Below are 23481 nucleotides of genomic sequence, written 5' to 3' on the forward strand. Positions count from 1 at the left end.
GCAAAGTGTTCCGATTTAAATGCGTATGCAAACGCAGCTTCTATAATGCATCTAGCTCCTTTTCACGGTACTAGTGTAATAAGAAAGCACCGCACCGTCGACAATCTACGCAGCGTCGCTTATCGAAAAAAAAAAAAAAAGATAATCTAGTGATAACCCTTGAGACTAAACACAGACAAAAATCAAGATCTTACGATCGTGGTAAAAGTGTGTGAATGTGTGGATAGCAAAAGACGTGGTGCAACGATCGTATTAATTTGTTGGACATACCACTGCGGGTACCTGGCCGGGCACGAGGGATTGACCCGGCGTGAGGCCCTGCTGGATCTGCTGCATCAGCGCGTTTTTCAGCGCTAGATGGTTGCGCCCGTTTATGAGGAGTTGGTCCTTCAGATGCTGCGGGGGATGGAAATACTTGCAAGGTGGCTTCTCCCGATTACATCGACCCTGAAACAAAAAATGCAGAACGTATTAAAATATGCTCTAGCCATAGATAAATATTTATTGTAATAAAAAAATATATATGTATCTACATATATTTATATGCTACGGTTATTTATTTCTCTAATAAATTTTATTATATAAAATAATAAATTTTAAATATAATTTATATTAAAAATAAATTATATATAATTTATTTAGAGAAACACACATTTGTGTGCAGCTGGTTTATGATTCACGGGGCAGAGAAGCGTAAGATAGAAGTGGAAGAAGTGGAGGAAGGATAGGATAGGCGACACGAAGCGAGGTCTCGCAGCCGGTGTGTCGTGATGGTACTAATTAGACCTTAACAATATTAATTCCTGTAAGATGTCTATATAGATCGGCCAGGGTAATCGCCCATGCTTTCTTACGGAGATCCAGTGGCTTTCGGTAATAGCGGCTTGCGAGCGTATAAACTCCGTCAGAGACAGAGGCGGTTGCGCAGCGGCCGACGTGAAGTGATAGCAGGTCCTGTTGGCGTTGATGGCAACGCCGAGACAAGAGCTCAAATATCGCCTAATTAAGCACATTCGAGAGTTTCGAGGAATAATGTGTAGGTGGCCCGCCACGAGAAAGTTTCGACCCATTGAGAGGAAACGCCCCGCCCTCTTCATCGTCTTCGCCGCCACCGTCATCGTCGTCGTCGTCGTCGTCGCGTACCACGACAGTCGACCTCTCGTTGACACGGGGCGGTTCAAGTTCAACTAATTGCACGAGACAAGATTCTCGTTCGAGCGCATGCTCGTGTACGACGCGTGTCGTGGATGTCGACGGTGCTTTGGAGCCGATAACGTTTGTTTCTCTTTACACATCGTTGCTCTCGTATATCCTGTTTGTAACGAAAAACTAGGCGAAACAGTTTTTTGATTCAACAATGTGATTCTCGTAATGTTTTTTCATTCTCTCCATATAAACATTTTTCATTTTCATATAAACTTGGTATATTAAAAATCCATTAGAAATGTTTAAATAATTTAAAAAATTCATTAAAAGAAACAAGAAAAGACTTATATTACCTTTATATTATATTACACTTTATTCTGGTATAAATCAATGATGAATATTTCTTCGATATAAATTGTCAAATATACTGATAAGAGTATCATAATGATACAAATAAATATAATTTCGGGATACTTACGTTAACGTTATATTCTTGATGGTTTTAACTAGTGGAAGTAATATTAAAGTTGATTTAAAGGGTCTACTGATAAGAGATAGCATTCTCGGAAGAGCCGCGCAAAATACTCCCCTCTAATTTTAATGAAACTTTAATGATATTTAGAGGATCCTCCGAAGACGGGTAGCCTCGTAAATCTCATACATAATGATGTAATATCTCACAGATCTCTTAACGACTGAATTGTTTCATCCTTAGACTGACTTCATTTTAATGTCGACGAATCTATATTATTTCATATACCTTTCAAAAATCATAAAATTAGCAGATCTACTATTATTGTATCTAATTTTATATTGCAAATAAATTTGGAATCGTATATCGCGCAGAACATTTGTACTATAACTTTAGAAACATAAATTTAGTGCAAAATGATTTCGGTTAATTTTTAATTATTTGTATCTAATTATGCTACATTTAAAATTATACATATCTACATTTATGTATCTATAACATTATATTTCAACTTTTATTTTATATTATAAGATGTATAATTAAATTAATGACTTGTGTGATGAATTTTAATTCCTCAGATAAAACTGTTACTCAAATAACATATTTGACATTTCGAACAAATAATATAATTTACTACATTCGTATTCGTGTGCTGTTCGAAAATTTATGACATATTGAATATTTATTAAAGATTCTATCCGAGTAGTCATTTTTTCGGCTTCTAAAACGCAAGTGGATATAAACCAATGTATAAACGTGCCACAAAATAATAATGAGTAATATTCGATTTCATGTTTATCCGCTTAGACAAATAGCCTAATATAAAAGAGGCTTTAGTATTTTTACATTGTCGGTTCCGCGAGAAGGTATTAACCTTATTACGTCGTAAGACAACGTGATAACTTCTGAGTCACGTAGTAACAAGATCCTACTCGTTTTAAGATTAATCTTGTACAATCCAGACAAACATAATTTAACACCGTCGTCTTATACGATTATTTTTGAATCAAAAAAAGTTCATGTAAAAAATTATTTAAATTTTCAATTCTCTCCTGAGTTAAATAATTTAATAAAGCTATTTAGACAGATGAAAAAAGTAATCGATATCGAAATTATGTAGATCGCTTTAATATATTACTAAAAAATATTTCTTGTTTGAATTGAAATAATTATTGCCAGAATATATAATTCTCAACATTTTTTACAATATAAAACACATAAATACCTATGTAATACAGCTTATACGAGAAGCTGGGGTAAACTATATTACTAAAACTTCTATATATCCCTCTCTCAAATCTGAAATATTAATAGCAATATATACATTTATCAGAAAAACCTAAAACGACAATTAAATGCTTGATTAATTTTATCGTGTATGATATGTACCCCATGACTTATATTACATCAATTAATTAGTAACCTGCAGCAACTGTATTATCGATAATAAATGTCATATAAAATTAATATGTACTGTTCATGTTGATATGTATAAATAAAAATATTTTTATATGTGTCGAGCTCTATTACATCTACATATAGCTAATATATTCATGCGAAATCAGTGAATTCACACAATTGTCCGTGGCATATATGGCAGTACGGATCAATCAACTACTTATTTTTCCATTATATAACGAGAGAAATATGAAGTTAACAATAAGAAGTCTAATCGAAGGATGCGCGGAGACAGTAAATAATCTTTAGTTTGTTCATTTCTCTTGGATAACGCATTGGCGCAAAACGAGCAGGTGTGCGAAAACAAAAAAAAATGCTTTTAGTCGTCTCGTACGAGCACAACGAAAAAAAAACCTCTGTGCCTTCATTGTTTCGGCCTTCCGGCATTACAAAGAAATGCCGGTGGATGGAGGCGGTCGGAGGCTTGAGACCGACTCAATTACAGTCGCTGAGCGACGCGATAATTGGGATCAAGATTGATTGTCTTCCTTCCTTTCGCGCTGACCTCCCACGAATACAAGTTACTCGGAGAATGTGCATTTCCTTTTTTCCTGACTCACCTAAATAAAGCGGAGACCCTAGCACCTAACCGAAGACAAAATACAATTCGTCCGGATAAAATGCGGTTCTAAGCAAAAATATTTATTTTGCGATCAATTTTAGCACGAAATAATTTTTATAATTACAATAAATAAATTTTAATAATCAGTGTCATATAAAAAATACATCACAATCTATGTTAGAGATTTTAGAGAGAAATTATCTAAATATCGCGATTTAAAAAATAAATTAAGATACATCTCTCAGATTCTTCAATTAATCTGTTTCACAGTTAAAATTGTTCTTTGATTAAATACTATCTACGGCAGCGAATATTTTGATTATATTATTGTTACATCTAAAAAAAAAAATACAAAACGATATATTTGTCGAGCATCGTCCATTCGATCCGGACATAAAAAATTTTATCGACATCGACGTCCGGCTCAAAATTACGAGGATCACTTATAAGTAGTGAAAAGTACGGCAGTAAACGCGCGGTAATAATTCGGAGCAAAAAGCATCTCGGTTCGTTTCTCCCAACCAGCTGGATGAAAAACCTTCGCGCGAAGATACCCGCGAAAATGACTCGACGAGACATAAGAAAGAAAAAACAAAAAAATAAAAAAAGCAAAAGAGAGTGGTGAGAGACAAGCATAGAAGGTGCTCACTTGATGGTGGCGGGAAGTCGATGTCGAGCAACCTTTTTCACCTCGATAAAGCCCTGTCGTCGAAGGTGGTCGACGAACACGATCCTTCAGACCCGGGCTAACCCCGTTTTATAACCTCTCACCCATCTCTCCCACCCTTGTCCCCTTTCCGCCGTCTCCTATCGCGCGTACGAGAATAGACCGAGAGGGAAGGAACGCGTTTTCACTGTTGAGACAAGCATTGCAGACAAGACGACGGAGAAAAAAGTACATGCGAAAAATCGAGAGAGACAGAGAAAGACGTGAGGCGAAGGGAGAAAGGGATGCGAGGGTGTCGACGGCGCGCACATTCGTCGAGCTGTTGCTGCAGGGGCTGCAGAGTGAGCAAAATTACTAGGATTTGCGCGTAGATTTGCATATCGATTTTCCCAGCGGAATAGTGTCGTATGGCAACGTGCGCGCCGGCACACAATTTGCCTTAATTTCACCGTGGGAGGTATCTACCAACATTAGCCCGATGTGGCTAAAGCTTAAGCGCGGCCGTTTCACGGCACGGTGATGCCGTTTCGGATCACGCGGCTCGAAATTACCGGCGGTAACACCCGGTAAAAATCGGGGAAGAAACGCCCGTCTATGTGGCGTTAAGAAGATGGGATTTTTCGGGAGGGAAACGCAGCATGTTGGATATGTTACGAGATCTAAATTTTTCCACCGCCACGATCCTTTCAAGAGAGACGTATATTTTCGCGCATTAAGCTTGGATAATATTAATGTTGTAAAATATAAGTATTATTCAGTAAGAGAATAAATGAATACATGTTTAACGTATGTAATAAAACGTTTTTTTTTAATTAATCTAATATATATGTTCAAAAGATTTTATTTAAAAAACAAGTTTTTGAAAATTTAATTACTTTTTCAGATTTTCTTTCTTCATGGATTTACAATATTTAATATTAATTAAAAGATATGCGCTTTAAACATCTGTATTCTTTAATGTAAGAACATATAATAAATATAGTTTTGAATTATGGAGATATAAAAAATACACAGTTGAAAAATTTGTGTTAAATTTAACAAATATCACCTGTCCCAAACGGTCCACAGAAATTTTTATGTTAATTTAACATAATACGGATATGTTAAATGGTGACACGAATATTGTGTTAATATTTTAACATAAAATAAATGCAAACTTCAAACAAACTTAAAATAAATTTTGTGTAAAATTAACATAGTTTTAATGTAAAAATTAACTTAAAAAATTGTTAATTTTACATTTTATCACCCCCACTTATATTATAAAGTAAAATTAACATTTTTTTTCTGTAAATTTTAACAGATAAATCTTGTCACTAATAATACGGAACATATTTATTGTGTAAAATTAAAAATAGATATACATTGTGTTATTTTTACACTTTTTTTTAGTTGTTTTAATAATTTAACATTTGAGTCCAATTAACATAACAGCAATATGTTAAATTAACACATGAATGTGTTAAATATTTAACACGAAAATTTTAACGGGGACCGTTTTTAACAAGAAAACACAAATTTTCCAACTGTGTATTACAAGTAACAGAAATATAAAGACAGAGATAATAAGTAACATATAAAAATACTGAATTTTATTAATGGAAAATACTCTAATGTAAGATTCATTATTACAATCACTTTGATTGATGACTGTATAATTGATAAATTTGCCAAAAATCTATATTTCTATATTTCGAAATAAACGCGTAAGAATAAATGCAAAATTAATGAAATTGATGCAATCTAATGGAAAAGTGATTAAAAGCGATTAACAGGAGAAATGTTTTTTTTTGTTGATTGATTTTGGAAAATGATTGCGCCGTGTATAGCGTAAACTAATTCTGTACAAGACATCTTAACTGTTCCGCAATACCCTTTCACAGCATCCAATAATCGGATCAACGGACGAAGGGACACCGACGAAGATATCGGGACGGGACGTAACCGGCGGATATTGGCGCGATGATAGGCCAGATTGAGAGGAACTTTGTTATCTGGATTACTTGGGGGAGTGGAAAAACATGGCGTTGTTCCCTGATCGAATTTACGATATCTATATATGTATATGTAACGTGTAAAGACACTATGCAGATGACCGCCCTTCGAGAATAACCGCGAAAGCTTTTTTCATTCCCTTTATATTACGTGAATTTCGCAATTTTATTTATGGATATTACATGGACATAGAATGCATACGTAATATTATCATATTGCATAAAACGCAATTGCAATACTGCGGCAACGTTGTATGATGTGGAAAGACTGCATTGGTAAAAATAATTTAGAACATCAAATAAAAAAGATTAATTCTCCTATTCTCCTAATATTCGAATTCAATAATTTAATTTTCTGTATTAATATGACAGATCAGTTTAATTTTCATAAATAAATAGCTTAGCTTTTATTATACAATTGTAGGCTTACAATTGAGCGTTAAAGTCGTCTAACATGCGCTGGAAAGAAATGATAAATAAATTTATCGAAAATATATTTAGGCATTATTTTGTTATATAATAAATTATATAAAAAAGATTTCTGTTAATCTTTTTTTCGTGGTGCATAATCTCGCGGTCTAAGTTATATATCAGACAGCAACGTTTCACCCCAAGCCCCCTAAGAATTCGGGGAGGCTGAGAACTAGACGGGAACCAAAAGACCCCGCATCAAAATTCACGAGTGGAGAAACCGCCAGCGAAAGCCGATTGCGGTTGTCGCAAAAAAAGGTTCCGTGCGCCGGCGAAACCAGTTTTAACGAGATTTCGTATTGCGGAGAAAGATAGACAACACACAGCTGCATATCTACCTCGGGGGTGGCGAGGGAGAAGAGGAAGGAAGAGGAGTAACGATGCAATACGGTCAGAAAAGAAATCGAACGAGGTGGACTCCCATATGTGCTCTTTCTCTCCGGGTTCGTCCGATTTGAGACTTTGCGGTCGCGAAGCTCAAGCTCGTCGGCTCGATCCGTCCTCCAACGCTCGTTCGATGCCCCCTATTCGACGAGGACGGGCCGTCAACCTCGTTCCTCGTCCCGTTCTCACGGACGATGTGCTTTAGCTAAGACAAGCCGGCCGGTTAATTCGAAAAGTGGCGAGCTCTCTTTCTCTCAATCTCTCTGCGTTTCTCCGCGCGCGGGTGTTCCGTTCTCTCTCTCCTCCGATCCTCACCGGTCCACCGCCGTCTCGGAGAGAACCACCCGGATGTCGGGGGAAAGCCGGACCAAATGACATTAGGAGTCCCGTTTCATTACGACGACGGACGTGAAAGCACAGCTGAGTCAGTGGCTATACTCCCGGTGTGTAAAAGGCAGTCCGTTTTCTTCTCCCTTTGTTTTTTACTCCGTCACTTCACCCTCCTTCACCCCTTCTGCTTCTCTCTTCGTAGATCTTTATGGTGCTACGGAACAATTTTCTCTTTGTTTGAGCATTTTCATTATATTTTTCTTCGCTGTTGATTCTTGTTCTTTGTACCGAACGAAAGGCAAATGGAAGATGCTATCATCTTTTTCTCGAAATATCATCACACGTTATAAATTATATCGAACACTATAAAATTGTATCAAAATCATACATTATAAAATTTACTAAAATGTATAAAGTGTCTCTAAAGTCGTGTACTTTAAATTACAGATAGGAAAAGGCAAGATAATAATAATGCGGTAAGCTTTGATTAAAAGCAATTAGAAGAAAGTAAGATAAAAATTGTAAATATTCAATAACAAATAGTACAAAAAAAAAAAGATTTTCGAAAAGTGTAATGTTATATTTTTAGAATTATTAAAGAGAGAATTCTAGAATTTCAAAGTTTCTATAAACAATCGAAATTCTTTAACTTTCAATTAATTTCATTTTAGAAAGTCGTCCGACTTAATTTAATATCTGTAAATCAAAGTACACCTCAGAGAGAAATGTCTGAAGTTATGTAAGTTATGCAAGGTTTATTTTAAAAAAATATTAATTAAATTAACAGAAAAATACCTCCGAGTAATGTGACGCTTTTTTGCATTCGTTTAATTAAACGTTGTCCACGCGCCTCGCGATATACGCGACGATATATTTCGCAGTCGCAAAGTTCTATTTCCGAGACACGGACGACAGTTAACGACGTGGAATTATTAACGACACTCGCGCTCGCGCAAACGAACGACGAAACGCCTTCCCGGCTAAATTGGTGGAGGCGAGCGAGCGAGCATCTTCAACACGGATAAATTTCGCCGACGTCGACGACGACCAATGTCATTTCGCGCAGCGGCGCTTTCACACGGTACATATTAATGCGTAAAAGTTAATCCCGACACCATCCGGACCGATCCCTTATGTAGATCACGAACTCTATTAGGTCGAGCACTCTGTGGAGTCTCGGCGCCGTCTATATTAGTTCCCCAGGTCCCCTTGGAGCACGATGTCGCGCAGCTCTGACGCAATTCTTCGAGGAACTTGTACACCTCGCACGTATGCCCGTCGCCTCGGTTGGTATTACATGTAAAACATGGTAATGGAGATACTCGATTGGCATGTGAAGTGTGCCACAGAGAACGGAGTTGTGGTGTATAATAAGGATGCTTATCTAATCTACTTAGCGGTGGCATCGAGCGCGAGCTCTGCATTCCAAATATTTGCAAATTACTACTCCGTTGTTGTTTCTCGATCGTGAAATAAATTTAAATGCTTACAATTGCTGGTATTTTAATTTTATTACTATTACACGTATTCTTCATTAAGATATCCCGAGAAATTTATTATCGATTCGAGTAGCTGCTGTCTTAATTATTATATTTTGAAGACAATTTATTCTTTTTAAAAAATAATTTTTATTAATAATTTTCATTTTATACTCTCGTAACACACATTTTAATTGTATCTTGACGTGAATCAGAAAGAATTAATTACTGCAAAAATATGAATAATCTTGAAATTGTAATAAATATTCGCAGTGTAAACTATTTTGTAATTTACATATAATATAAAAGAAGGGAAAACCACATATATGCTTTGGAAGGGACTATACACCTTTATATAAATTATAAAAAGCATCATATTTTTATTGTTTTAATATTAAAATACTATAGTACTATTTTTTGACATTAGTTAATCCAATTGAAAATAATGAAATTATATAACCGTGTAATTTAGCGCGCCACAGTATATGACAGGTGATTTCGCCGTTTCAACATGTGGATATCGATGCGCGATTATAAATATTAATTAAGTAAATCTTGATGGACAGTTGATGCGGCTGCAATTGCATTGGAAACGTCATTCGGAGAATAGAATCGATAGAAAGAGTATAAGCGCATGCGTGTCTCGCGTTTTGTTGTCTATCACGTGTTGTATGCATGTAATTGAAACTCAAACGCGAAAACACGTAGAAATCACACAGATTCCCGAAACCGAGTTCGCGCTTTGCACAATTCGATCAATGATTTTTTATGCGTGTAATCGGATTCTCCAATGGTGTTGGTGTGTGCGCTAATATTTACAATTTACTATCGCGTTACCATATATCGAGAGGACTGGTGAATGTAGCTCAAACATTTCGAAATACTTTTTATTTTTCTGTTTGTGTACAACGAGTAAGTTTATGCGATAGCAAATAATGACTGATATGGAATTTAAAAAAAAAAAAACTGAAAATTGATGTGCGAACTGTGCGAGTATATGATATTCGAACCAGAATGATACCATCTGTACTTTTATACATACAATTATATATATGTATAGGTATAAAATCAGAAAAAAATAAATATAGAATTTATTTTAAAATACACAAGTGTGTCTAATATCTATTAAATTACAAATACACAAATAAATCCTAATAAAATCAAATTATTAATTTAAATCGCGATATCGCGATATTTAAGCTCTCTCTCGAACTCAATAAATCTCTTATTTCTAATCAAAATTCCGCTGCAGTATACCAATGAAATAAAACATATATATAGAACAACGCTTGACGACTATTATGTGCATTCGTTATGCTATTATATCCAACATTATATGTGTATCCTGACGTAAAACTGTGTACATATATTTCTTCTGCTAAGAAATTAAAATACCATTTCATGATACCAACACCCTTTCTCTTGCATTAATTGCGCAATGAATTTACTCGCTGGTCACGATGGTACTTGTTTCCTGCAATCCACGATGTTGTGCACTGATTGTCGTTAGATCGACAATTTAACAAGACGTTTCTCCGAGTTGTGAGTTATCGTTTAATGAACGCCTCTTCGACTTCGGGGCGCTGAAGTGCTCTAGACTCTAGTGCAGCGTGCGGAGCCGGTCTTACCACTCTTGAGCTAAGGGTTGCTAACCCCCGATTTTCCCATTCCCGCCTCTCTCTCTTTCCTTTACGTTCTCCATCTCACTTCTCTCTCTCTCTCTATCTTTACATCACTAGCCTTTCCCTGCTCCTGCTCACACTCACGCCAACTTTACCCGTTAACCGAGCTTGAGGAATTACGACAATTTGCAGAAGAGAAAGAGAAAGCAGTGGAGAAGCTGGTGGAGCCAGGTAGAGAAAGAAATAGACAGAATAGGCTGGGGCGAAAGGAAGGTGCTTGGAAGTTCGACTTTTTAGCCGTTTGATTCGTCAGCACAATTAAACGAATTAATAGGCGCCGCTTCGCTCATTCAGCTTGCCTCTTTCTCTCTATTCTCGTGGAAGCATTTAATTTGCTATCCACTGACTGCGATTTCTTTTCTTAACATCCGCGGTAAAATCACAGTCTGCAAAATACACTGATTACCGGCATTGCGAATGATTACTTGCACATCAAAGAAAATCGACTGTGATTTTAAAACCCTCTGGATTTATGTGATAGAATTTATTGATTTATAATTCATGGTATACATATACAACTCATTTCTCTGCATTTCCCTCTCTCCCTTTTCCGTGTTGCATATTAAAATTTATTAAAATTAAAGCCAATTTGTGTATCATAATAATGCGTGTATAATTAAAAAATGCAAATAATTTTATTTCACTATAATAATAAATAAATAATCATAATTTATATATTTTTTTCAATTTTATTCTCCCCCTCTTTCTCTCTCTAGTCACGCTTTATATTTAATCTTAAATAGCATTCTTACAATCTTAATGAATGTCATTTATCTCCTTAACGTGTGAAAATTCTTTCATTTATTTAGATAATGAAATCTGTCAGCCACCGTTGAAAATTTCGATATTGCTTCGACAATGCCGAGTCACGCGAGAGTTGGTCTCTGACAAAATAACAATTTCGGGAATTAGACAGATCAAAGGAAGTAGTGAAGTTCGATCGTGATTCACGCGGAAAGAACTTTAGAACGGAAGAACAGAAGAGAGAGAAGAGAGGAGTACGAGAGGGGCCAGCTCAAAGGCGAAGAAAATTTTCCGAGTCCTAAGTGATAGAAAAAAAAGAGGTGTGAGACATGCGGCGTGCCACACTCGTAGCCTTCGTTTTTCTGTATCGCTCTTCTTCCTCCCCTTTTTCGCTCGCCAACCCTCGCTCTCTCTCTCTCTCTCGTCCTTACCGCCCACATCCCCGATTCTTTCTTCCGTCATCCATCGTGCTAAGAGTCTTGAACATCAAAGGCTTTGCACGTACACGATAAAATAGACACGATGTACCAAAGGCAAGCCGCTAAGCCACCCCGCCCTCCTGAAAGCCCCTGATTCAAATCGGGCTCGGCGTGACACGATAATTATTGCCCGTCCTCCTTGTACCTCTTCAGCCTTCTCGTGAGGGTAAATTTGTCACTGACTCTTGTGCAACAACTGCACGTAATCATACGGAACATTGCAGCAATTTAAATAAGATATCTTTAGGAGCAGGATCTTTAAACAGGATTCCTTGTCATTTACGTATAAAAGCTTAATTTTGTTAGAAATATTATTTTGTTGGGTGTGTAAAATTTATAATTTTTAAGAAAAATCAATTTCTAAATACGTACATTTATTCTCTTTTATAAAATGTATGTGGACATTTTTATTAATTTTTTTCAAAAAAGAAAATTTTTACATTTTGTCCTATTACGGAGTAATAGCAGTTTTTATTTTATATAATAAATGTGATATGTGTAAAAAAAATGGGATACGCGTAAAGATAATGATACTTGAATGTGCAAAATATTTTGGTACAAACGGTAGTTTGGTATTATGGAATTAAGAATTTATTGCTATTAGCTAAATCGGATTTCAAAATAAATGTGACGCGAGCAAAAGTAAACAAAGTGCATTACCCTCCCGGCTATTATCAGGGCCATTAATCGATAATGGAACGCATTACACGCGGCGTTACATGGCGTAATAAAATTTTATAACATATATTCTCCGCACATATATCGAATTGTACCGCGTGATCGACACGTCCCATACGGCGCAATATAATTTCGGGTCGTTGCACATAGCGCTTATACCCTAAAACATACGCACGCCGTGTACATTTATAAATTCGCGACGTGAGCGTGGCGTAATGTCGCCTAATATGCATGTAAATCACAGCGGTGTGAGCGTAGAAACCGCTGTTGCGGTTCAATCTCGAGTTGTGCGCGCAACTCGCGCCGTTCGCTTACAAATTCATGTGATTTTCTACGGTGATTACCTGCGATGCCTCCCCTGCGAATCAGCGGCCCATCATTTTTTTTATCGACGTCTCGCATCGCGGATTACACGACTCTCTCTCTTACTCTCGTGGCGATAAATATTTAACATTCCGTTTCGCGTTGTCCCAGCTCGCGGCCATCGCTTGAAACCGCGACGGCGGTCGGACGCGGATTTATCGCGTTAAACAATCGCGGCGATCGACATTGTTGCGTCTGCCTGTTTCGAGGGAGAAACGGTGCGCGCCTCGAGCAATCGGCCGAACGCGAATTTTCGAATCTATCGGATCTACGCTCCTCTGCCGGCGTTTAGAGGCGCATTACATACGTTTGGCTGGCTTCATATCGGCCTCCGCCACGGTACATTGATTTAATCCCCGGTTCTATATAGAGCTGCGCGCGGCTATTTCGCGTCGAGAACTATGGGGGAGAAAAAAAAAGCGATTTCACCAATGCTCGCGTTATTCGCCTTCGATCTGGATTACCTGACCGAAGCGGATAAATCTGGCGACAAATTGCGTATAATGAGCGTGATGAGAATAATCGAGCCTCTCGGTTTCGGCAAAATAATACGAATCCGATACACAGTCGCTGACCTTAATTTCTTTTCAGATTCGTGGTAAAAATTATAAATTAAAAATATAAATTAAAGAATATTTTAAAAGCGAAATGAGATTTTGTAACGAGCGAACACTAAGATAATTTAGCTCAAGTTTCTTGTATGCATTCATTAAGTTTTATCTTAAAGTTTATTTCGCATAGAGAAATTATTTAAACTGTTATAAATATCATCTAAAATGTATGCTGAAGTTTATATTAGTATCTATTTTACAATAAATTCTTTATGATAAAGATTATTATATAATTTATTCGTAATACAAATTCGATAAATTACAGAAATTAAAGTTTTTTCTGTAGTATAAAAAAGACACGTGTTATTTAAAATAACTATTCAAAGTTTTGTTCATCGTTACTTGAATTGTTGATTAAATAAATATTTTTCGGCGACAAAACATAAAAGGTTATTGACAAATGATGACTGTTCAAAATTTAATCGCGACACTTGGACATGTGGTATGCGACTTTTTGGCACAGTATGGAATACCTGAAAAATTTTTTCGAATATACAGGGAACTGTGGTGACGCTTCGCCATCCACACGTGGCACGAACAAATAAAATAAAAATATAAAAGTGTAATTGGACACCGCAAAACCTGTGGCTTTTGTATCACGATCACGACATTCGCTGTCATCACATATATAAAATCTAAAACGAGTCCCGTTTTCAGTAAAAAATGAAATTTAAATATCATGTCGATTCTTTAAAAACTGAGTCACTTCGGTGATCATTAAGAACCGAAGTGACTTTTACGCTATTCGTTTGCGTATTTATTCGCACGTTACTTGGCGTCCTGAAAAAACACCGCAATTCGACGTATCTTATAATAGCATCCGATTGTATAACTAATCGATCGCGAACGCGTCGCATTTTCTAGGACAAAAGCGAAAAATAACAAGAGCGTGAAAAGTCGACAAATCACTCGAATATTCGCATTCGTTTTACAAAATAAATTGAGGAAATGGCAGTCTATTTCGCATATAAAAATCAGTGACATGATAGATAGAAGTATATTGTCCTAATTTTTACAAATTATTGCAAAATTGTTTTGACATTTTAATGTGCGATGCTCGTAAATTGTATTGAATTCATAAATCTAAAGTCATTTCAAGATGACGTTTAAGAAAGATAAAGATTCTGATAATTAAAAATTTTTAAGCAAATTTAAAATAATGAATCGTATTCCTTGCCGTAAAGACAAATCCTGATTATTCGGCGACGCAAATAAGGACGTGACGTTTCCAGCTCGTCAAATGGACCAGAGCATTTTCGGATGACGAATAAGGTCAGTCTGCCGTGTCAGATATGATTCGCTTCGATGGACAGATGCCATAAGCGAGATCAGACGGCAATGGCGCATGAAGGCTACTCTTGCGTGAATTGTCATATTATCATCTTGTAATCCAAAGCGCGCAATTATCATTTTCTACATAATATTAATAGGTATTTAAATGATTCCTCGCAAATTTGAGACAAAAGTCTAATCTCAAAATAAAATTTTTTCGCTTCTTTCCAAATAAAACTAATAATATTTATTGCAACATATTAATTACTAATAACTATTATTTAATGTATCCATAAAGAATAAATTATTCTTCTCATATATATCTAAGTAATGATTATTTGAAACTTTATGAAAAGATGATCAAATTAGTATTTCAAGATTAAAAATTCGAATTTTTTTGAAACACTTATAGTTCGGCAGTAACTAACATATTTTATTAATTTTCTCTATTAAGAAACTTGAAAAAAATGAATGCATTCAGATGCAGATTTTGCGTTTACCTTTTTCCATGTGTGACTAATTGAAAAATTAGCTACAAATAAAAGTACCAACTTGATAATAATCTCTTTAAGAGAAAGACGTAAAAATTAAAATATTCAATTAAGTGTGCCCTCATCACATACTCCTGTCCCAATAGACATTATGCGGTCGCGACAATTTATCGTGATTTATATCAATGCGTAAGCGATTTATGAGACAATCGCGCATTAACGATTTCCGCGAAGCCGATCTGTTACGGTAACGAATATACCACCGCAGTAATAACCCGAAACTATGATGATGGAGTTCATCACCTGGTCACCAGCTGTTGTCCACTCGCTGCCTCGCCCGGGAAAATGCACACATCGCAAATAGCCGACCGAATTTCTGAAAGTTTAAGTACCTCTAGCTCTGTTCTCGGAATCCCACATTATACATCAGCCTTATACACGACATTCTACTTCCGAGATTCGAAGAAGCATGTCAGGAAAATATAACGTGTATACCACAGAATGGATTTAATGTCATTTAACACGTTCTAGAGAGAAAATGTTATTGTTAACTATACATAGGAATAGAAATGTTCAGTTTGATTCAATTCGCGGTTATTAATATTAAATATTGCAGAAATAACACTACACTCTGAAAGAAGAAATAAATAGTACTCTGGGAGAGAAAAACTGATAATATCGAATGAGATAGAACACAGTTAGGTATACGTGCATTCCGGCTAAATTAATTATGATTTTAATAGGAATTGTTCTTTCATGAAGCTTCGGTATCCACCTTCATGAAGAACGTAAAAGACCGTGCAAATGTACAACAAACCTGCCGGGCCATGCGTAAAACAGCACTTTTGCATATCAAATTCGCGCAGTATGCGACTCGCGGCTCATTCAGTTCACTATTCATACGCTGCTTCTAGGCGCACAACACAAGAGAGGCAGCAAGCCATTCGACGACGTGAAATACGGAACAATCGCGCGGCTCTTGCCTCCGAGAGAGCTCCAGGTGCATGGCCACCTGCTGCTGCTCTGCTCTGCTGCCGCCGACGCCGCCGCCGACGTTATACCCTCGAAATTCGCGATTCGCAAGACAGGCGAAACATTGCCGGCCGGAAGCCGCGACGGAGAGGGGTCCTAGACAATGCCGCCCCGTTTCCGGGACTTGGCACGACTGCTTTAACACGCCCTCGGTTTTCGCCGAGCAAGAGACACAAACGCGGCCGTGCCGGAGATTTATTCGAACGCGCGCGAGAGCCCCGGGTGAATCGGCCGGGCAATATGTTTTTGAAATGTAAATGTTGGATTAAACGCGCCGCGCCGTCCGAAAATCGGAAAGACACGGTAGATTTCCGACGAAATATGCTCGTCGTTCCCATTATACCCCGAGAGAGTTTCAAATCGTGACGAATTTCCACAAAGCCGATCGTTTTCCCGAAAAATGCAGAATCGTTACGAACAATATATAGAATAGAAGTCTAAACTGAGTCTATATACAACCGTGAATTATTACATATGGATCAAGCTCCCCTAATTTTACATCGTCAAATCATTTAATCCTTAAAATTAATAACTATAAAATTTCTATTAAAATAATATGCAGCAAAAATTAATTCATGTGACAGAGAAAGAGAGAGATTTCTTACATATTCTTTTAATTATATTATAAAAACTGGAAAAATATGGATAGAAAGTGTCGATAAAGATCCTCTCGTCATTAGAGATACCCGGAAAAATAATAAACGCAATCTCGCGATGCGCACGAGGACTATATGTATAACGAAAGACAGAGCATACGCGATCGTGCGCAAACATACAGCTGGAGAAATCGGACGACTAAAAATGTATCGCCGGCTGTGCGAGATAAGCTCCTCCGCCATTCGGCGGACCCGGCCGTAAGTCACGCCGTGGCGTCATCGCATCGTAAAATATTTTCAATTCCTCGAAAATAACTCCGGTATTCGCAGCACGCGTGGCATCGTCCTGGATACACTTTGTTCGCGTTTTATTCATGGCATCGTAAATCACCCGTCTCTCTTCTCCGCTCCTCGACACGGAGAGCTCCCCCCTTTCTCCTTCTGAAATCTCCCTTCCCCCCTGCAACGCAACTGCGTTACCATGTAAATGTTGCGCAATTAGTCATGGAAACTTTGTCACGTGTAAGTTACGACGCAGTGCCGGGACCGTTCTTCAAATTTACGGGAGTTTCCGGAGAATACTTGAAAATAAGGGAGAGAAGCCCGTTTAAAACGAGGTTAAGCGAGGCATCCGCGAATCGTCTTGGACGAGATCTTAAATCGAATTGTTTCGAAGCGAAAGATCTTACCGGATGTCACCGCTTTTTTTTTTCGAAACCGCGCGAAAGGGTGAAAAGAGGGTCCGCGAAGGTTGAAAGAAGGTGGCTTAAAATTAGCAACGACAGGCGCGGTCAACCACGTTGCCCCTTGACGAGGCAGCTCCCTTTTGCGAGGATCTCAAAGAGCAAAGGGCTGAAACGGGCAAGCGAGCTCCTATTGTTTCGACGCTTCGCCACTTCTCGCCATTATTCGCTTTCGTCGCGCAAACAAACGTTATTGCTTATTAAAACAATCGCGTCTCTCTCTTATTACTGCGGAACCCGGGAAACGAGAAGAATAGAAGCAGCTTGCGTATTACATATTACTATATACTATGCCGCTAGGTTGGAACACACAATCATAAATTGAGATACTTAGCACGAAAAACGTAGATAACCGTGCTTTGTACTATTCTAATATGAAAACTAAGATTAAACAAACGCAAAAAGCTGCATAAAATTGTACGAGATATTATATCTTACGCCGATCTTCAGCCTTCCGTAATGAGAATGAAGAAAAATGTATAGCATAGAGAGAACATAAACATTTTCTTATCATAATGAAATTATAAGTAAGATAAAGATGTTTACATTTTTCCATATTACGGTGGAGAACTTAAAATCTAAAAGTTGATAGAGTTTATTATACTAATGCGAGCAGTAAAATTTCGAAACCGTCAAGAAAATTAAACGTGCAAAAGATTTCAGAATTTTATTTTTTCATCTTTTAATTTTTCATATTAAAAACAAGTAGAAACTACAATTACTAATCGTATAGATATTATATCAACGCGCAATCTTGTTATAAATCGATCTTATTCCAAATTGAGTCTCTCGTAAAGTTATCTATTACAATTATTGGATCAGTTTGCAAAGGGGGAAACACGCAATACGAAGAAATTTCAAGAAGCTTTAAACTAATAAACTTAATGGTGAACGAAGCGGCTATGTCCTTTGTACAAAATAAGGAATCGAGGAAGTTCCACGTGGTTCGACCACATGTGGGGTTTTGCGGGTACACGTAAGTACTCGTGGTAGATTGCGTCAACGTAGAAAGACATTTGGTCGCCGTAGTTCTGGCAGCCTCTAAAAGGGGAGCAAGTGGAAAGGCCAGTTCTCCCGAAGATTCGTCGTGTGAGTGAGAGCACACTCACGTAACCATTCGACCATCCACGCCAAGCTTTTCTCTCTCTCTCTCTCTCTCTCGTTTCTCCTAAGCGCGAGCTATTAGAGTAGATCCCTGCGAATTTGCACGTGGTCGAAGTCGCAGGGAACCGCGAAATTCCTTGCGAAAGCAAATCCGGAGTAAATCGACTGCTTAATCGAGTGACGTGAAATTTGAATAAAGTCTCGAGATCCGATAAATACGGAGCGCGCCCGCCGACTCATCGATTCGAATTATCGGTGCGATAAGCCCCGCCGACGCGGTAAGGCAAAACGAGCAAAAATTTAGAACGCGGCGTTTTCACACGGCGAACCTTCGAAGAGCCGCGATTTAATTGCTTTGGAAGATAGCCGTTACGACGACACGAACCAATTAAAAAAACGAACGAAACGGCACGATACGAAATTCGTAATTAATGTTTAAGTGGTTAAAAATAATTTTGAGGAGGAATACTTCTTTTTTGTTTCTCCCTTTCTCTCTCTAACTGAATCTGATAAATTTCCTAGATAATTCGCAGAATATCGCTTACGATACATATGTGTATATAATTTTTGTAGATATCAATTAGAAATATTACTCCGTAGGACTAATCGTGATGTAGGTATATATAATGAGTCACACATTATTGAAATGGAACACATATGTAAAAAAAATAATAATTCTACGCGAGAATCCAATCTATATAATTTTCTCTTTTCACATTTCACACATAATTTTTAAAACAAAAAATATTCGCAAATTTCCTAATTTAAAATACTTTATAATAAAACTATATTATAATAAATTTTTATTTATATCAAAGCTTTTTAAATAAAGATTGAATACTACTGAAATAATTAAAAACTTGTCCACGTGGAACCAATTAAGTATACTCGGTAGTTCGTTTCACATTTGAATGGCTATATCAACTCTCACTATCGATTATACTACAAGTTTCGGTAAAAAAACTCTGTTGATATGAAAAATAATAAATTCTAAAAAAGAGGGAAAACGTTAAAAACAGAACGTTATATTGCTCGCGCAGTTACGTCGCTTTCCATTCACGTGTCTATGAAATATTCACATAACGCGCACACCGCTCAGCTCTTTGAAGATATTGGAACGCCCGGCGAGTCTCACAAAACTAATAACTTTAATGAACGCGTGCGGAGCCGCTTCTTTTACGAGAGAAAGAGAGCAATGCTGGGCAAGGAAGACATTTGCATGAGGCACGTCCGCATGCATGGGTACGCATTCGAAGTAGATTGCGCCAGAGGTGGTAGGACATCTGGTGCTCCTCGCTTCTCCGCGTGACAGAAGCGGAGCTCGCTGTGCAAATTCTCTTGAAAACGAGCGAGAGCGAAAGTAGAGAGAAATAGGGAGGCGCGTTCTGTTTTCGCGCAAAGTGCCGCCGCTTCTTTTTCGTCGCGAGGGGGAGAGGCAGAGGGAGGAAGAAGAAGGGAAAAGCCCGCGTTTAGTTCTCTCTCTTGCAGGTGTTTCTACCGAAGTATGCGGAACCCTACACACGTGTATGTCGTCCTAATACGGTTGTTTGGCGCGAAAGCCCCGCGATATTACGAATTCTTTAATATCTTCGAATTCCGGACGCGCGAGACATTCCAAAGGGTCCGGAATCACGAAGCGGATCCTATTTATTAACTCCGTTTTTACCGAGAAATCACAATCTATTACAAGAGCAAGAAGAGATATTTCGACAAATATAGTTTAAGAATATATCTAAATACGAGAGAGAAAATCTGTTATTTGTATTCATATGAAATTTACATAAAGTTCATACATTTTCATGAATCTACTATGTATGTATATAGATTTATATGAATCTATTATATGAGAGATTCTACTGTAGCGAGAGAGATCTATAAAAAACAATTCTTCAACTGCGACATCACTTTTTCCTCTTTTTCTAATGTTCCTCGTATAAAAAGCACCTAAAATTTCGAGTCTAGTCTTACAAGGTTTGTCATGGTCGCATGTGAATTCTCTGGAAGATATTCGAAGTTGATTGCGTCGAGGTGGTAGGACATCTGGTCCTTTATATACGCCGAGCGTTTGCATAGACCGAAATTCCTTGAAGGGGAGCCAAGCAGGCCGAGGCCCGTGAGCTTAAAACGTCTCCATTTCGAGCAGGCACGAATCCACGCAGATGTTCCTTGCCGGGATTATGCCAGTCTGTCTGTAACGTACTTGTTTTTTTTTTTTTCTCCCGAGAGAAGAAGAAGCCTTCTCTCGTCAACGTCACACGCGACGCAAAGAAAGATAGGTGTTCACGTAAAAAAGAAATTAATTAAACTTTGTTGTACGAGAATTGCGATAAGTCAATATCAATATTATTCCATCTCAATTTGTCTTTTGGAAAAATTTGATTAGATTAGAAAACGTCTCTTTACAATCTTGACAACTTTAATGAACTTGAAATTATAATGCTATTAAAAAGCAAATCGAAATTATGCGAAACAAAATGAGGTTTTGTGGAGCAACGTGTAAGCATTATCTAGAAAGAAGAGCAATTTCATAAACATACTCGAGCTGTCCGCAGTCAATGACATAATGATCTATAACTGCGTATTATCGATGCTGCGCGCGTTTGTGTCTTTGAAAAATCCTGTCCCAACATGCCAATCACGTAAACGTGGGCTACAATTCACGCGCGACGAACGTATGCATTAAGATGCATCTATAGAGCATAACGCAATTACGCAATCCACGTTAAGCAACAATTTCTTCTCGGGATACTTATCGCCAGGAGGAGTAAATGAACTTCCTCGTTCACGAGTGCAGAAAAAAATCGTATACACAAGAAATGTTGGGCGGTTAAAGTATATAGTTGTTCATTCTTTCAATAAAGAGTAAATTGCAACATGTGTATATACGAGAATGCAACGATGCATTATTCCCGCGTTTGCCATGTATGTACACGATTTCACGACTGCGACTGCTGTTGGATAACGTATAGCACCTCGACATGCAACCGGTCTGTGTGACATGTAAATTTTCCACGGTGACACACGCGTAAGTCTAACTGTCGGACTCGCAAAAGCCTTCGACGAGGAGTGCCATGCGCGTTTACGACGCGATCGGGGGTTCGATCGTAAATAAGCATCCCCGACAATAGCATACAAAAGGCGGAGAAGGCGCTACCAATCGTGTCAAGACCGTCGGAATATGTTAGATGCAAAGTATACACTTTGAAAGAAATAATTTGAAATATTGTAAAAAAATTGAAATATAAATTTCCAATCTATGTTCAAATTTTATAAATAAAAAAATATTGAGAATTAAGATACTTAAATGCAAATAATCGCGATAACAAGATATCGACATTCGAAATCTTCTCGTTAAAATTCATAGAGAGAAAATCTTCTGGATATATTCACATTTCCATTCATATAGTTGCTTTTAAGTCTCGATAAGGCTATATATTCCAAGTTGCACTTGCTTAATACGAAGATCCCATTCAGCAAACATGAGACGACCGGATAAGCGTACTCGACGCTTGTGAACGTAGTAACGAGACTTTTTTCAAGGTCCCTCGCTATCGCAATTTGATGGCGTAGTCCGATTACGGAGGTGGCAAAGCGGCGACGAGATTTTAAAGTACTGGATGCACTTACACGTGGACCCCGTTAGAGCGGAGCACGGTGGAGACGAGGTGGAGACGTGCGAGAAAGAGAGGACGCAAAGGGGGACCGGGGGAGGAGGAGGTTCAGAGGGAGAGAGACAGAGAGCAACAGGTTGCAAGAGTAGAATTCGCGGATGTCAACGCGGCAGGACGCGGAAGAGCGATTCAAGGCCGCTTATGTGCTCGATCTCCTTATGACAACTTAAATTAGACCCGGCTTGATTTATCATCTAACTGTCGTTTAACTTTCCTGGCCTACTTCCGATTGAGATCATCATCCGCAATCCACGAGCGGAATATCGAAATTATTCGCGTCTCGTTCCCGTCCGAGAAAAGCGGCACATATACTACTGCGCTCTTGAATATTTCAATTTTTCATCGTCAGGAGAAGCGTCGTCGTCGTCGTCGCCGTCGCGCAGTCAAAAAATGATGGAATTGGTGAGCAGCGGATACGAGGACGCGAATAGGAAGATAATAATTGAGCGTAACTGAATACATTGTCCGCCTCCCCTCTGTGTCCACGCGCGTGCGAAGGGGTTGAATTTTTCAGGGGCGCAACCGACATTCCACGAGTCGTATCGATTCGATGCCCGCGCGTTCTCGGCCGTCATTCTGACGGTATATTATACTCCCGCGTCTTTGTGCAAACTTCTCGTCGGCTCAAAGCGCAGTATTTGCCTTGATTCGATTCGAGAGCGACCGTGAGAGCCGCGATATCGCGCTAAGTGTGCGTTTAACCCGTTGCCCGGCCCTGCGGCTGCAACGGTGGGCGTCTAATCGTCCGGAATGGATTCTGACCGCCCTCGTAAAAGTGCTGAATTAATGAGCTTCGAAAAGCGCCGATCGAACGAGCTTCGCCGTTTTGCACCCTTTCGCGAGCACCACCCTTTGAGATCTTTGTGGAAACAAATTAATTCGCACGGATAGAGAGACCATCGCATATGCCGCGATATGATGTCGCGTTGGGATTAATAACGTTGGTGGAGATGAATTGCATATATCTCGTTCTCCGACGAGATTCCACTGCGCTTGAATAATTGATAATTTTGTCAGAGCCTTCACATTAAAAGACGTACCATTATGCTACTG

The 23481-nt window shown here is 38.2% G+C and overlaps 1 protein-coding gene across 12 annotated transcripts in view; it reads right to left on the bottom strand.

The window, feature by feature from the left end:
- Positions 1-23481, bottom strand: part of LOC145936221 (protein muscleblind) — a 382974-nt gene that overhangs the window by 48848 nt on the left and 310645 nt on the right. For all 12 annotated transcript variants that reach the window (XR_014425345.1, XM_083038188.1, XM_083038194.1 and 9 more), the window contains one exon: positions 271-447. Coding sequence is in view for 11 of the 12 variants with exons in the window: in XM_083038194.1 (XP_082894320.1) it covers positions 271-447 (177 nt within the window). In the remaining variant the exon portion in view is untranslated. The remainder of the gene's footprint in view (positions 1-270; positions 448-23481) is intronic.

The sequence above is a fragment of the Prenolepis imparis genome, unplaced genomic scaffold (genome assembly GCF_030444845.1).
Source record: "Prenolepis imparis isolate NDT839.2.m4 unplaced genomic scaffold, iyPreImpa1.0 SCAF_5, whole genome shotgun sequence".
NCBI classification, from domain to species: domain Eukaryota; kingdom Metazoa; phylum Arthropoda; class Insecta; order Hymenoptera; family Formicidae; genus Prenolepis; species Prenolepis imparis.